Below are 16,921 nucleotides of genomic sequence, written 5' to 3' on the forward strand. Positions count from 1 at the left end.
GTAGTATAATTTCAAATCAGGTATTGTGATGCCTTCTGCATTGCTCTTCTTGTTCAGGATCACTTTGGCTATTATAGGGTTTCTTAATCTTCCAAATGAATGAACTATTTTTTTCCTAGTTCTGTGAAGAATGTCACGGGTATTTTGATAGGAATTGCATTGAATCTCTATAACACTTTTGGTAATATGGCCATTTTGACAATATTAATTCTGCTTATCTAAGAACATGAGAAGTCTTTCCATATTCTAAGGTTTTCTTCAATTTCTTTCTTCTATTTTCTATAATTTTCATTGTAATGATCTTTTACTGAATTGAATAGTTTAATTCTCTGGTATTTTACATTTTACGATTATTGTGAGAGGAGTAATTTTACTATTTCTTTCTCAGCAGAATCATTGTTGGAATATAGGAAAGCTATTGATTCATGAGTGTTGATAAAAACTTTTCATGATAAAAATAAAATAAAAAAAATCATGAGCATCAAGCCAGCAATAGTACAAAGAAAACTCAAAGACAAACTGCACATAGAGAAACTAAAAAACAATCCAAAGCTCTCAAAAAGGAAGTTCAATAGAAGAATAACCCACTAAATTAGAATCAAGATAGGAAAAAATGGAGCAAAAAACCAAAATGTCAGGAAACCCAAACACAAATCCATATTAATGATGAATGTTAATGCTCTCAGCTTCCCAACTAAAAGACAAAGATTAGCAGAATGGATTGAAAAGCAATATTCATCTATGTGCTATTTGTGAGGGACTCATAGGCAAAGACATCAACATGATAACGGTAAAAGTATTGAAAAAATATTTCACTCATTTGGACCATAAAAACAAGAAGGAGTAGCTATTCTCATACCTGACAAAGCAGATTCTAGGAAGAATTAATCAAAAGAGACAAAGAAGGCCACTGTATCCCTTTAGCTGTTGAAGGGTATCTTGGTTTGTTCTGTAGCTTGGCTATTGTGAATTTTGCTTCTATAAACATGTGGCTGCATCATTGCAGTATGCTGTAAATCTGGGCATGTACTGTCAAGTACACATAGTGGTTCCATTCATAGCTTTCTCAGAAATTTTCATGTGCTTTCTAGAGGGGTTATACTAATTTGCAGTCCCACAAACATTATATGAGTGCACTTTTCAATGTACATCCTCCCCAATATTTATTGTTATTTGTATTCTTGATAATTGCCATTCTGAATGGAGTAAGATATAATCATAATGTAATTTTAATTTGCAGTTCTAGAATTTCTAGAGATGTTGAAACATTTTTTTTCATATACTCGTTGAACATCTGTATTTCTTCTTTCAATGAGTATCTGTTTTTTTTTTTTGCTCATGTGTTGATTTTGTTATTTTTTAAAATATTTTAGTTGTAGATAGACATGATATCTTTATTTATATGGTGCTGAGTATTGAACCCAGTGCCTCACACATGCTAGGCAAGTGCTGTATCACTGAGTCACAATCCCAGCCTTGTTGTTTGTTTTTGATCCTAGGTGTTTTTCATTCTTTATATATTCTGGATATCAACACCTTATCTGAGGAGCAGGTGGCAAAGATTTGCTCCCTTTCTGTGGGCTCTCTCTTCATACTCTTGTTTCCTTTGCTGTGCAGATGCATTTTAGTTTGATGCTATCACACATATTGATTTTTCATTTCGTTTCTTATGCTTTACGTATCTTGTAAGGAAGTTGCTTCCTGTGCTGATGTCTTAGAGGGTTGGGCCTGCATTTTCTTCTAGTTGTTGCAGGGTTTTTGATCTAATTGCTAGGTCTTTGATCTACTTTGAGTTGACTTTTGTACCTGGTGAGGGAAAGAAGTTAAATTTCATTATTCTACATAGGGATTTCCAGTTTTCCCAGCACCTTTTATTAAAAAAAGGCCATTTGTTCTCCAACATTTGCTTTTGGAACATTTATCTAGTATCACATAACTATGTTTATGTGGGTTTGTTTCTGTATCTTATATTTCATTGGTCTTCATGCCTGTTTTGATGTTAGTACCATGCTGTTTTTGTTACCATAGCTCTGTAGTATAATTTGAGGTCCAGTATTGTGATACCTCCTGTTTTGTTTTTTTCAGTAAGGATAGCTTTGGCAATTCTGGGTTTGTTATTTTTCCCAATTAATTTCATAACTGCTTTTTTTAGTTTTGTGAAAAATGTCATTTGAATTTTGATGGGAACTGTATTGAATCTTTTAGCTCCTTTGGTTGTATTGCCATTTTGACAATATTAATTTTGCCTATCCAAGAACATGGGATGTTTTTCCTTCCTCAGAATTCTACTTCAATTTCTTTCTTTGGTTTTCTCTAGTTTTCTTTGTAGAGGTTTAGCTCTTTTGTTAGATTAATTCTGAAATATTTTATTTTATTTTATTGAGGTTATTGTGAATGGGAATGTCTTCCTAATTTCTTTTTTGGCAGATTCATTATTTGAGTATAGAGTATGATTGATTTATGAGTGTTGATCCTGTATTATGTTATTTTGCTGAATCCATTTATGAACTGTAGAATTCTTATTGTGGAGTTTTTTGGGTCTTCTAAATATAAGATCATGTTGTCAGCAAACAGATAATTTGAGCCCTTTTTTCTTATTTGTATCCCTTCCATTTCCTTCTGTTGCCTGATTGCTCTGGCTAGAGTTTCTAGGACTATGTTGAATAGAAGGAGTTGAAAGTGGGCATCCTAGTCTTGTTCCTGTTTTTAGGGGAAATGCTTTCAGTTTTCTCCATTCAATACAATGTTAGCCTTGGGTTTGTCACAGATAGCCTTTACAATGTTGAGGTAATATTTTTCTATCTCTATTTTTTTCTAGATTTACATGAATGGGTGCTGTACTTTATCAAATGCTTTTTGAGATAATAATCATGTCATTCTTATCTTTAAGGCTATTTAGGTGGTATGTTACATTTTTTGATTTCCATATGTTGCATCCCTGGGATGAAACCCCCTTTGTCATGGTGTACTATTTGTAAAATATGGTTTTGTATGTGATTTGGAAGTATTTTATTTAAAATTTTTGCATCTATGTTCCTTAGAGATATTGGCCTGAAGTTTTTTTTTCCTTGATGTATCTTTGTCTGGTTTTGGTATCAGGGTGATACTGTCTTCATAAAATTGAGTTTGGCAGTGCTCCCTTCTTTTATATTTTATGGAATAATTTGAGGAATGGTGGTATTAATTTTTCTTTAAAGGTCTGGTAGAACTTGGCTGAGAAATCCATCCAGTCCTGGGCTTTTCTTTGTTGGAAGGCTTTTGATATTTGCTTCAATTTTATTACTTGATATTGATGTGTTTAAATTTTCTATATCTTTATGTTTCCATTTGGATAGATCATATGAGAGGAATTTGTCAATATCTTTAAGATTATCTAGCTTATTGGTGTATACATTTTAAAATAGTTTTTGATGATCCTCTGGATTTCAATAGTGTCTGTGGAGATATTTCCATTTTTTTTTGCCTCAAATTTTGTTAATTTGAGCCCCCCCCCTTTAATTTGGTAAGTTTGGCTACCAGTGTATCAATCCTTTAATAAAGCTTGTTTATCTCTGTTTAGTTGATCTTTTGTCTTGTTTTTTTTTTTTATTCTTAGCTTCATTTCTGATTTTAATTATTTCCTGTCTTCTACTGATTTTGGTATTTGTTCTTCTTTTTCTGGTTTTGATATATAATGTTAGATTACTAATTTGGTGTCTTTATGTGCTTTTAATGTATGAGCACAGTGCTATGAACTTAATTTTAATACTGCCTTCATACTGTCTTAGAAATTTTGATACAGTATATCACTCTTCTCACTTAATTCTAAGAATTTTTAAATTTCTTCGCTGGTTTCTTCTATTATCCCTTCATCATTAAATAGCATATTTTTTAGTCTCCAGGTGTTAGAGAAGCTTCTATTTATTATAATTGATTTCTCATTTCATTTTATAATGATCTGATGGAATGCAAGGTATTACCTCTATTTTTTTCTATTTGCTAATATTTTCTTTGTGATCTAAGATATGGTCTATTTTTAGAAAATATTCCATGTACTGCTTAGAAAAAAGTGAATTAATTTATTGATGGATGGAATATAGGTGTCTGTTAGATCCATATTATTAATTGTATTTTTTATTTCTGTAGATTCTTTCCTTAGTTTAGGTTGGATGATCTAACCAGTGGTGAGAGAGGCATGTTAAAGTCACCCTGTATCATTATATTGTGGTCTATTTGATTCTTAATATTGAGAAGGGTTTATTTTATATATATTGGTGCTTGATTGTTTGGAGCATAAATATTTACAATCATTATATCTTGTTGCTGTGTGATTCCCTTAAGCAATATGAAGTGACCTTCTTTGTCTCTTCTGATGCTCTTTTGTTTCCTCTTTTCGTTCAAAGTCTACTTTATCTGAGATGAAAATAGCTACTCCTGGACGTTTATAAGTCCCATGTGAATGGTATGTCTTTTCCCCATACTTTTACCTTCAGGCTGTGATGAAAATCTTACAGTCATCCATATTGTTGGGTTTGTTTTTTAATCCAATTTGCAAATCTATGTCTTTTAATTAAAGAGTGTAGTCCATTTACATTTATTGTTATATTGAGAGCTGATTTTTATTTCCTGCCATTTTTGATTTATTTTTAATGCTTAAATTGGACCAGATTGTCCTTTAATTGACTATTCTTAGTGTGTTTCCTTCCAATGCTGGTTTTAATTCTATTTTTTCATTTCCTTTCCATCAAATATTTCATTGAGTATGTTTTGTACTGTCAGCTTTCTAGTTATGAATTCTTTAGCATTTGTTTATCATTGAAGGTTTTTATTTCATCTTTAAACCTGAAGCCTAATTTTTCTGTGTGTAGTATTCTTAGTTGGCATTTATTTTCTTTTAGATTGGTATGTATTATTCCAAGTCCTCATGGCTTTTAGGGTCTGGGTTGAGAAATCAGTTAAAATCCACATTGGTTTACCTCTAAATATGACCAGCTATTTTTGTCTTGCAGCTTTTAGAATTCTGCCCTTATTTTGTATGTTAGGCATTTTCATATAATGTTTCTTAAAGTGGATCTATTCTATTTTTGCATATTTGAAATCCTGTATGCCTCTTGTATTTGAATTTCTTTTTTTTATTATTTTTTAGTTTTCGGTGGACACAACATCTTTATTTTTTTGTGGTGCTGAGGATCAAACTTAGCGCCCCGTGCATGCCAGGCAAGCGCGCTACTGTTTGAGCCACATACCCAGCCCCTTGTATTTGAATTTCCATCTCATTCTTAATGTTTGGAAATTTTTCTGATATTATTTCATTGAAAAGATTGTTTGTCCTTTTACTTTATATTTCACAGCCTTCATCTTCCCAACAATTGTTAAATTTGGCCTTTTAATATTATCCCAGATTTCCAGCATGTTCTGATCATGGTCTCTTAATAGCTTTTCTTTATGGCCAATTTTAATTTCAAGATTTTTATACTTTATTTTAGAGGCCTCAAAAATCTATCTTCAAAGTGGCCTAATCCATTGGTGGTGCTTTCCATTGAATTTTTCATTTCCAAGATTTCCGTTTGGTTCTTTTTCAAACCTCTATATTTTTATTGAAGGGATTTTTTTAGTTTTTGTATTTTCTCTTTAATTTCACTTTACATCTTCTTTTAGCTCATAGAACATTTTAAATGTGAACTTTCTAAATTCTTTCTCTAACATTTCCTCCATTGTGATGTCAGTAAAGTCAGTTGTTGATGCATATGGTCTGTTTGTGATGGTTTGTTTCTTTGCTTCTTTATATTGTTTGTATTTCTACCCATCTATTGGTATAGATCTCATTTTTTTCTTTTTAGGAAGGGACTACTTTGTGAGTTTCATTCTTTTTGGTGCACAGGGTTGGGCAAATGTCCAGATATCATTTCTTTTAAGCAGTACATGACCTGCTGATCCCAATATCAGCATCCTTTAAGAGATGCCACTGGACCATATTTAGTACAATCACTTCAGAACTAAGCCCGAACTATTCAGCCTTATGAGAAACAAACACTGATTGCTATTTTTCTCCACAGTTCCTCAAATCCAGGTATAAGCTTGTAATAAAATTCTGAAATAGGTAAAAATTAGTTATTAAATTTAGTAAAATTATTATAACCTTAAATGAGGGCTAAAATGTGGGAATAATAAAGATTGGACAAAATAGAGAGGGAACAGAGAGACCAAAAAAAAAAAAAAGAAAGAAAGAAAAAGAGAAAAGATATAAAATAATTCATACCAAGGTAGATAGGAGAAATTGATTGATTGTGGGTATTTGAAGTAGCAGCAGATAATGCTGGAGAACTGTTAGGGGCCAAGTGGAACAAGTATAAATTAGAGCTAGGAAAACAAAGATAATAAGACTGATTCCAATTTAATGGTTTAACTTAAATTAAACCATTAGATGAAATACATTTTTAAATGGGTTGAATGTTGACTATTGGGGTAGCAATTATCATTCAAGATAAAGGGTTAATAATATGACAAAGTTGATGTTAGAGTTATTTATAGTAAACTATGCCAATGTTAAATAAATTCTTGTTGAATCTTGGTTGGAATTCATTGGGGTTTGGAAGTTAAGCAGATGTCCATCAGGCTTTGCTGTGGATCTCTCCTGAGTTACAGGACATAGCAACCAATTCCCTATTTGTTATGAACCTCCCACCAGCGGATTCTGATTCTGGTTTGTCAGCACAGGGACCTCCCACCAGCCGATTCTTATTTGTCAGCACAGGGACCTGCAGTTGACTGCTCAGAGGGTGCAATGTTGTGGGTTGGTTGTTTTAAAAGTATGCAGGAGTTGATGCAGATGCTGGATTGTCCCTGTGATTGCTGTAGGTCATCATGTACCTGGTTTCTTTTACAGTATCCTTTTCATTGAGGTAAACATCCTGGTGATTGTGAGCATAGGAAGGAACTCTGGTTGTGGCTTTTCATGGTGTGAAAGTATTCCCCCTGCCAACATTGTTCTCTGTAGTACTGTAGAGAAGGAACTCGGGTGGTTCACCTGGACTTTAGTTTCCAATGCTGCAGGTTGTGAATTGCATGTGTTAATTTCCTCTGTTGACTATGTCTGATGAAAGTTCCTGCCAGTTTCCAAAAATGCCCTTTCATTCTCCAGTTGGGATCATGGGTCAGGCTGGGTGCTAGTTAAGACTGGGGCATTCTTTTACTGTTGCCTAGACTCAGGTAATTTTCCTCCTTAATTGATCTTCCTTTGGTTATCTTTGCAGCTGTCTTCCACTTAAGTTTCCTGGGATATTCAGGGAAATTATCTTACTAGCCTTACATTTGCAGTTATCACTATCCAGGAATTGGGTCTCTGTGTCACTGGATATTCAGGCAGATTCCCTCTGGTACAGCCCAGAGATCCTGGGGACAGCCCCTAGCCTTCCCAAGGTGCCTTCCTCCAGTGTCAGTGGTCAAGGCTATTGTGGTCCTGGTGAATCAGCTTTCCTCTGCTGGGATCTAAGCTGCTTTGTTGGTTGTCTTTCTGAGTTGAATGGACACTGCACAGAGATTTCTGCTCTTACCTGGATTGCAGATGCTGAGCCAAACTGCCACAGTCTGGCTGGGCACAAAATAACCAAGCCACCACAAAGCCTTGTAGATTCAAACAGCAACTCTTTATTCCCAAACTCTCACCTACACTCTACACGCACATTCTGGGAAAATACACTCCCTCTACCGGGCTCTGCGTACCAATACTCTCAGAACCCCAGAGAACTCAACAGGAACTCAAGGAGCGGGTGCCTGAGGCAGCAGGATATGCCCTAATCCCAGCAGGATCCGCCCTAAACCTGGAGCCACCCTAATCCCTGAGCAGGGTCACCTTTCAACCCCAAAATGCCATGCGTCATTCCTACTTGGCTATGGCTCTCAGCACCAAACACTGGGTTTGACACATTTCCTGGCACAGGTTCACTCCACCCAACTCCCTTTGTTGGTGGGGAGCTGGGAGGGATTCAGCGATTTGGGGCTAATAGTGGTCCTTCTAGAAATTCTTTCTACCCAGGATCTTAAGGTACCACTGCAAGGGACTTCCTTTTGGTTTAACTTGCAGCTGTCTGGGCATGGGAAGACACATTGTTGATTTGAGAGGGTGACTAGTCTGCTGAGTGTTTCACCAAGTGGCTGGCTCAGCTTTGTTTTCTTGATATGCTTTTTAGCTATTTGCTCTGTTTGAAGGACCCTGCTGTTCCTGTCAAGCTTTAAATTTTGTCTGCCTTTTCAAATGTTTTTAAGTGTATGAGCTTAAGAGTTTTCTGCTCCCCTTTTCTTTGTTACTCCACCACCATTCTCCTACCCTGGTTCAGGTTCCTGGTTAGGGGATTCAGTGCTTATTTTCCACTCTGGTAACCTATCTTCAAGACTCTCTAGGTCTCAGACTTTGTAGAGTCTTAGAGCATTTATTTTGTCATCCACCTCTCTATTCTACTTTTCCTTTTCTGTCTCCTTTCTGTGTTGTGAGGAGATTGGAACTTGCTGCCTAGCTCCCTTCCTCTATCTGTTTTATTTCCATTTATTTTTAGAGTTAGGTAATAACTAACTTCTGCCATTTTCTTATTTCTTTTTCTTTCTTTTTGCAATTGTGTTTTTGTTCCTCCTTTCCTTTTTGGGTTCATTGTGTGTGTGTGTGTGTGTATATATTTTGTTGATATTTTCTTTGTGATTACCATGGGTATTACATTTACTATCCTAAATGTACTGAAATCTAGTTTGAATTGATACCAGTAGTTTGTAATACCTTATCAAAACCCTGGTCTTTTACAGTTCTTTCCCTACACTTTGTTACTGTTGTCACAGATTACCTCTTTATATATTATCATGTGCTTAGTAATATAGATATATACATGTTAAAAAGTATTTATCTTTGAAATAATGTTCAAAATAAAAATTTGAGTTACAAACAAATAATTGATATTTTATACTCACTATGTATTTACCTTTGCTGAAAATCTTTATTTCTTCATATGGCTTTCAGTTACTGTCTTTTGTATCCTTTCACTTCAATATGAAGAACTTCCATTAGCATGTTTTCTAGGATAGATCTTGTGGTAATGACCTCCCTTACCTATTTGGATTGAGTGGTCTTGGTATCCTTGTGAAAAATAATTTTACCAAATATAAAAGGAATTAATTCTAGACTCTATTCTGTTGGTCAATATATCACATTGTTTTTATTCCTATGGCTTTGTCATATGGTTTGAAATGAAGAAATAGAGTCCTCCAACATTATTATTCTTTTTCAAAATTGTGTTGGGTATTTAGGGTTCCTTAATATTCTGTATGGATATTGATAAAAATTTGTAATTTTCAATGTATAAGTCTTTTACCTCCTTAGTTAGATTTATTTGAAGCATTCTTTTGATTTGATTGAAATCAATTCATTTTCTTAATTTTCTTTTCTGTTATTGTTGGTATGTAGAAATGTAACTAATTTTTGCCATTTGATTTTGTGATCAGCAACTTTCCCAATTTTTTTTTTGATATTACTTTTAAAAGTTTTGAATTTCTTTTAATGAATCTTAGGATTTTTTATATGTTGCATCATACAAACTGTGAAAAGAATATTTTTACTGCTTTCTTTCCAATTAGAGTGACTTTTATTTATTTATTTTTCTTGCCTAATTGGCCTGGCTTGCAGGGATATTTTTTGAAACCAATCTTTGAGGTTTCTTCTTACTCCAGGAAGACTCCACTGTTTTTTTTTCCTAGTTCTGTGTGGTAAATTAATTGCCATACAGTGTGTCTTTTTAATGTTACAGAGATATCAATTTCCTCTTTGTTTTTTACCCTCAAATTCAATTATTTTGAGGCACTGTGATTGATATTTAATGTCTCCAAACTCATTTTCAAGCAAAGTCATCTTAATAGGAAGGAACTTCTTATATCTTTGTTCTTGTTTCCTGCTTCTACTCCTGGAGGAAATATCTCTACCAACATTTTGGACAGTAGGGTAAGAAAAATGACTCCTTTACTTCAAGTGTTACCTTTAGGGGCAGGGTGCTTATTGGGGTGGTACCTCTCTGTCTTCTTGGCTTTCCTCTTACTATGAGGGACTTCCTACATCTGAGTGATCTGATATGAGTGTGGTTGATGCCAGTGGTCTGGTATTTTTTGTCTACTACTAGGAGAAGATCTTCTGTTCTATGAGTAGTGACTGGTTGGGTAGGAGGTCAGAAACTTAGGGAGGAAGATTATAAATGTAGTAACCTCACTCACCTGTGGAAATGCATTTGTTCTTGGATGTGTTTCTATTAAATAAACTAGAAGTTGGGTGGTTGTGAATAGATCCCGCTTCAAATGTCAGAGATTTCCACTGCTCTTAATGAACATTTTTAAGTTTTCATAAATTGATATTCCTTTATATACTACATGCCCTTAGGACAATTCGCAGTGACTTAAAATATTCGTTTTTCTGAAATTTTTAACAGTTAGCTTTTTTTTAGAGAGAGAGAGAGAGAGAGAATTTTAATATTTATTTTTTTTTAGTTTTCGGCGGACAACATCTTTGTTTGTGTGTGGTGCTGAGGATCGAACCCCGGGCCGCACGCATGCCAGGCAAGCGCACTACTGCTTGAACCACATCCCCAGCCCCAAGGGTATACATTTTGAAGCTACATCATTTTGGAAGTAGAACCTTCACACATGTGTTTTTTTTTTTTAAGTGAAATAAAAGCAATATAACCTTTTTACTTAATCTTAGATGTTTAATGATTTATCTGGTCTGTATGTTCCAAATATTTAAATTAAAGAAAGAATCACCCTTTCTGAACAAAATTTTCTTATAATTTTCAAACTTTGGGGGTAGTAGTCAAGATGAAAGGGAGTTGAATAAACGGGGATTATTACTTAAAAATCTCATTACTTTTTCCATGAGGAGAAATGAAGACTTTAAATGTAGGAAAACTAATTTGTAGAGGAGATATCTTTGTATTATGCTAATTTGAATGGTCTGAATTGGAGTGATTCATGACTTGTCAAAACCCCCAAAGTTTTAGTCAAATGTGAATGGGTAGTTGGCGAGAGGCATTTATGTAATTATTAGATATTGCTACTGCTATTGTATTCTTTGGTCCTGAATAATATAAGTGATAATATATAAAGTCTATAGGTTTCACCTTTATTCAGTAGAAAAGTGGTTTTATCTATCATTAGAGCTGGTTAAAAGAAGTCACTGGGTTGCGAGTGTTGCTGTATTCCTCAAAGGCCTTCTAATTTGTTAGAGGATTATGTTCTACAGTGCTGTTTACTGTGTGGTTTAAACTTGTTCCACTAGACCGAGATGCTGTGGTATTTCTAAATTATTTCAGGTTTACAAAAAGGGGCCGTTTGTTGTAATAGTGGGTTCTGAGAGTTTAAGAGAAAGCATTCTATCAGATATAATCACCTAATTATTCTCTCTCATGGAAAGTCACCAAAGGAAAATAAAAGCCAGAGATTCACTGGAACTGATGATGGATCTTAAACCAGAAATTAAGTTACCATTCATGCTTAAGAAATATTTCAGAAAACAGGACCTTGAGCAAGACTTACTCATCTAGGTAGCTTTAATCTCCACAGGTAGGTTAGAAACAAGTATTCCTTGGTACTCAGTTTACCTATTTAAAAATGAGACATCTTTAATTCTGTCCACACCCTCTCTGAGTTACAACACTAAAATGTCAAATTTAAAAAAAAATCCAAAAGAAAATAAAATCAAAACCAAACAAATAAGTACTGTATTAGGTTGTTACAACAGAAAGAACTGCAATGGGAGTGTCTTCTCAAACTTGGGGAAAGAATGGCATTTTATGGGGAAAAGGCAAAAAATGACAGTGCCTGCTATAAGTTTAGTGAAGTTTGGTTTAGGCTGGTGTTGCAGTAAGTTATTTTTCTTGTGATTAGGCCTTACATCTTACGGAATTGTTGACTGGAAGAAATTTGGAGGAAGTGTGTAACTCTTTTGATATGAGGGAACAGGGCCTAGAGGTATTAGTATAAATCCAGAGGAGATAATGTTACTATTCTCCACATTTAATAAGGATTTATTGGATATATCCATTCATTATGTGTCTGGTATTGAAAAGCAACTAAGAAACAGTATAAAAATTTCAGCTTTTATGGAACTTATATTCTAAACAACAAGTGGTCTAAAATAAACACATAAACAACAAAATGGCAAGCTTTGTCATATACTAATATTTGTAATGAAGAGAAATATGGAAATATGGAAGTTGTTTTGGGTCTAGGTCAAAAAGGTTTCAATTTAATCAGAATAGTATTATGGCCTTAATTTAATAGACTAGCTTTCCCCCAAGGATTTAGAAAGACACTTCCATCTTCTATCAAATTTCAGTATATATTATTTGGTCTGGTTGTGTAGTCTGTTTTATGTTTATTTAGTCTATATTCTTATTCTTGTTATAGCAATAAATTTGGCAAAGATTTTTAAAAACTTTTACCTAGTGTTCACTTTGTTGATCCTCCTTTAGAAGTTTAGATTTTCTTTGAGTTCATCTTGAGTGGGAATATGTTAATATCCCTTTCTTTCCCCATGGTATTAATTTGTCCCTTTTAGGCAATGTTGAGGTTCCTGGCACTCTAGGGTACTTTTCCATTGTCTGGGGACTCCTTTCCCTCTCTGTTATTTGACATAATTCAGAATAAATCCTGATACAGGTAGTTTTGCCTAGAACCTGTGTGTGGTGGTTTAAAATTTTTCTTCTATGTCTCTAGGACACAGTTACAGAATTTTTTTTTAAATTTGTTTTTGACTGTAAGAACCCTTTCTGTAGTTCCCATTTTTATTTGTAAGTCTGAATTCTTCCATGCCAAACACGTTACTTCATTTAGTCCTAATCACTTCTCAGGGGTTAAACATTGAGCCACCTCTAAAATGTAAGAAGGGCATAGAGAGAAAGGCATTTTCTTAACTCTTGCTATTCCATATGAGGACTAATAGTATAGTTTCTTTTATTTTTTAGTGTTTTAAGCTTTTCTTCTCCCTTAAGAACCACAACTCCCCCACCCAAACAGATCTACCTACATACTTTCCTCCACCCTTCTTCCTTCCTCCCTTTCTTTCTTCCTCCATTTATCTACCTATTTATGTATCTGTCATTGCATTTTTGTGAATAAATGGGAGTTTTTAGTGCTTAACCTAAAAGCCTGTTGCTTACTTTTGAAAATAATGATTGGATGATTTGTCTGTTGGCATACTATATTTAGAAATAAACTTTAAGTTATTCTTCATAACAATGAAATTAATTTATATATTAAAAATCAAGGTTTAAAATTGTTTCAAAATGTAGAAAAGATTTAAGAGAATGATCAGATGGAAATGGTCAAATTTGAAGAAATTCAGGTGAAATTTTACCATAAATCAGGAGAACAACATGGTCTGAGTCTTAAACGTTAGAAAATGATTTTGTTTTCTTTGTTGTCCTATCCTTTTTTCTCTTGAGTATATTTGTGTATATATTTAAAACAAGGAAACAAAAAAATAAGGAGACAACTACCATTTTTTGACTAATTTTTAAATAATTTAAGTTCATTTTTCCTTTAATAAACTTCTTCATTAAATAATATATTATAATTTTAATAACTAAATATTCAGTTTCTCAAGTTTTTGTTTCAAATTCTTAATCTTCATATCAAGAAGGTAAGATACAGTGTTTTCTTTCTGAAGAAAAATCTGACTAGTGTAAGAGTTGTGTTAAGATTTTTAAATTATATTAAAACACTACAAGATTTTCTGTCATTTTGTAGTATAAATATAAAAAATGTTGTTACATTGCATGTTTATTATATTTGATTATAAGTGCTTTAATTTTAGGCCTTTGAAGAAAATTTAATTGAAGCAAAGAAAGAAATTGAAGTATCACAGAGTAAATATAATGCTCTATCAATACAGTTGAATAATAAACAGACTGAACTTCTTCAAAAGGATATGGATATTACCCTGGTCAGGCAAGTATATTCTGTTTTCAATTTAACATTATTGAAATGCCATTAGTCATTTGGTATGATATCATCTATGCTTATTATGAACACCCATAAAAATGACAAAAATACGTCTTCTATAGGTACATGTGTTTCTGCATTGAAAAACTGGAATTATGTACACTAAACTGGGAATAATTTTGTAGGAGAGTAAGTAGGGCTCACAGGATTAAGAATGCATAGGCAAGGAGTACCCTTACTTCAGTTTTTAAGGACCATGCATTTTTTCATTGTTTATTCAAGTTCCTGGCCATGTGTTAAATGATAATCATCCTTATAATCAACAATAATAAATGAGAAACAGAATTTTTAATTTTTATTTTATCATGTCCTATATAGTTCTACTTCATGAAATATTCTTTCTACATCAACATTTTTAATTTTTTAGTACCACACATAAAGTGGAAACACTTGAAAAGGTAAACATGCTATACTTGTTTTTTTAAAGTGTTTTGAAACATGTTAATTCTACCTGTTTCTTTACTTCATAATTGCATTGACTAGAAAATAGTGTCAGACTATAGATCAGGACAGGATTTTTGCTTGGTTAACAGACCATCTCATGACACTGAAGGTTTATTTATAATGTTAAATGATAAAGTTAATTGTTTAAATAAAAAGTTTTTATATGAGATGGTGAAAGTGACTACCATTCTGGTATATATTTGGATAGAGTTATTCTTTCAATAACTTTAAGTTGTGAATTTTCTTTCATTTTAGTGGGCATTGATAAGAAGGTTAAGTTAGTTAGTGCTGTATGCTGGTACTTTTTATAGTTCCATTCAGTGAAATACAGTTTTGAACATTTAAGTATACTCTTATGTTGTTTATGACATACAAACATGAGCTGTGTGCTATATTCAAGACACACAAAGCCAGGATTGTGGAAAAAATGTCCCAGGCACTCCCTTATTTGGATATGCTTTTTTGATAAACAATGAGGATGACTTAGTTTTATTTCTATATGGATTGATTTTGGGGGGATTCATAATTATTTATATATTTTATTGAATATTTAATCCATGTTATTCTTTGTATTATGGGATATTGTTGTGAACTGCCTTAAGTATATTTTATTCAAAGTTAAAGTATATAAGTCTATATGCTCATATAATAATTACTTATCTCTAATACTTACTGAATATCTAAACATGTTTACTGAGAAGTTGGGTATAAAAATATTAGCCAGTTGTCTAAACAAAACTTGGCTTAATAGGTAATGATTTGATAATTGAGGTGAAAATTTTGTTGGAAATTGGTTGTGAATCTGACCAAAAAGTAAGTCTTGATGGTATAGTCCTAATTTTGGTTTAGAAAATGCTTAAGTCAGAATCCTAAAATTGAATTCAGTTGGATTGCTACTTTTCCTAGGCATTTAGCAAAAGCAAGTGTAAATTACCTCTGGAGGATGAACAGAACAATTCGGATCCTAAATTATATCTATAGTTTTGCAAAATAATGGGTATCAGGTAGTCATAAGTAACAAGTATGCAGTAAGGAAAGAGTAAATATTCACAGATATAGGAACTAAAAACAAAGGAAAAATTTCGACCTAATTATTTGTCAAAAATATAAATTTATATAGAAAATTTCATTATATATATATTGTTTAAATTAATGAGTTTTGCATGTTTGGTAGATACAAGGTTAGTGTTTAAAATTCAATTGCATTTTTATACTAGCAAAACAATTAGGAAATTAACTTAAAATAATTCAGTTTATAATATATCTAAAAATATGAACAGTAAATATAATTAAAGATGTATATCATCCCTATAAAGAGAACTATAACGTTATTGAGAGAAATAGAAGGTCCAGTATCTGCAGAGATATACCAAGTTTATGGTTTGGAAGACTCATTATGATGATGATATCTGTTCTCTCCAGATATCAGATTCAGAATAATATCAACCATGGATTATCAAGGACATGATACCATTACCACCCTTAGGCCAGAAGAAAAGAAATTGTTGCCATATTTCACTGAGAAGTAGATTCTTGTGTGAGAGATTCTTTGTCAAATGAATAGCTGGCAGAGGTTCTTTCAGGTTATCTTTTTATTCTGTTTTTTTTTCCTTTACTTGCAGAGGGTTTATAATTTTGATGTAATTCCATTTGTCAGTTTTAGCTATTTTCTGAGCTATTGAATTTCTATTCAAGAAATTGTTGCTTATATGTTCTTATATGTTTTTCTCTAGTAATTTCAGGTTTTAGCATGAGGTCTTTGATCCATTTTGAGATTATTATTTTTTTTTATACAGGGAGAGAGAGAGGGATCTAATTTCAATCTTCCACATGTCAGTATCCAGTTTCCTCAGCACTGTTTGTGGGAGACATTGTCTTTTCTTCAACATATGTTTTTGGCTCCTTTGTCAAGAATCAGGTGACTGTAGGTGCATAGGTTTATTCCTGATTTCTCTATTTTATTCCATTTATCTGTGGGTTTATTTTCATGCTAGTACCATACTGTTTTTGTTACAATGGCACTATAGTATATTTTGAGTTTGGAAATTGTGATGCCTCCAGCATTTTTCTTTCTCTCAGAATTGTTTCATCAATTTGGGGTCTTTTATGCTTACATATGGGTTTTAGGATTTTTTTCTATTCCTGGGAAGAATGCTAACGGTATTTTGATGTGGATTGCATATATTCTATAGATTCCTTTTAGTAGTATGGCCATTTTAACAATATTAATTCTTTCAGTCAATGAATATAGAATGTCTTTCTGTCTTCTAGTATATTCTTCACTTTCTTTCCTAAGTGTTTTATGCTTTTCATTGTAAAGGTATTTCACCTCCTTGGTTAAGTTTATTTCTTGGTATTTTCTTTATTTTTGTGAATGACATTGTTCTCCTGAGTTCATTGTTGATGTATAGGAAAGCTACAGATTTTTGTAGATTTATTTTGTATCCTGCTACTTTGCTGTGTTTATGTA

General features: G+C 33.0%; 1 protein-coding gene across 8 annotated transcripts in view; it reads left to right on the forward strand.

Annotated features, from left to right (window-relative positions):
• The window catches only part of Cntln (centlein), a 314,434-nt gene that overhangs the window by 76,281 nt on the left and 221,232 nt on the right, over positions 1-16,921 (forward strand). For 6 of the 8 annotated variants that reach the window (XM_058586366.1, XM_058586368.1, XM_058586367.1 and 3 more), the window contains 2 exons: positions 13,820-13,957; positions 16,252-16,379. In XM_058586366.1, coding sequence (XP_058442349.1) covers positions 13,820-13,957; positions 16,252-16,379 — 266 coding nt within the window. The remainder of the gene's footprint in view (positions 1-13,819; positions 13,958-16,251; positions 16,380-16,921) is intronic. The other 2 variants (XM_046467390.2, XM_046467391.2) reach the window with 1 other exon arrangement.

The sequence above is a fragment of the Marmota monax genome, unplaced genomic scaffold (genome assembly GCF_021218885.2).
Source record: "Marmota monax isolate L192 unplaced genomic scaffold, Marmota_monax_Labrador192_F-V1.1 WCK01_AAM20220418_F8-fsc00033, whole genome shotgun sequence".
Classification (NCBI taxonomy): Eukaryota; Metazoa; Chordata; class Mammalia; order Rodentia; family Sciuridae; genus Marmota; species Marmota monax.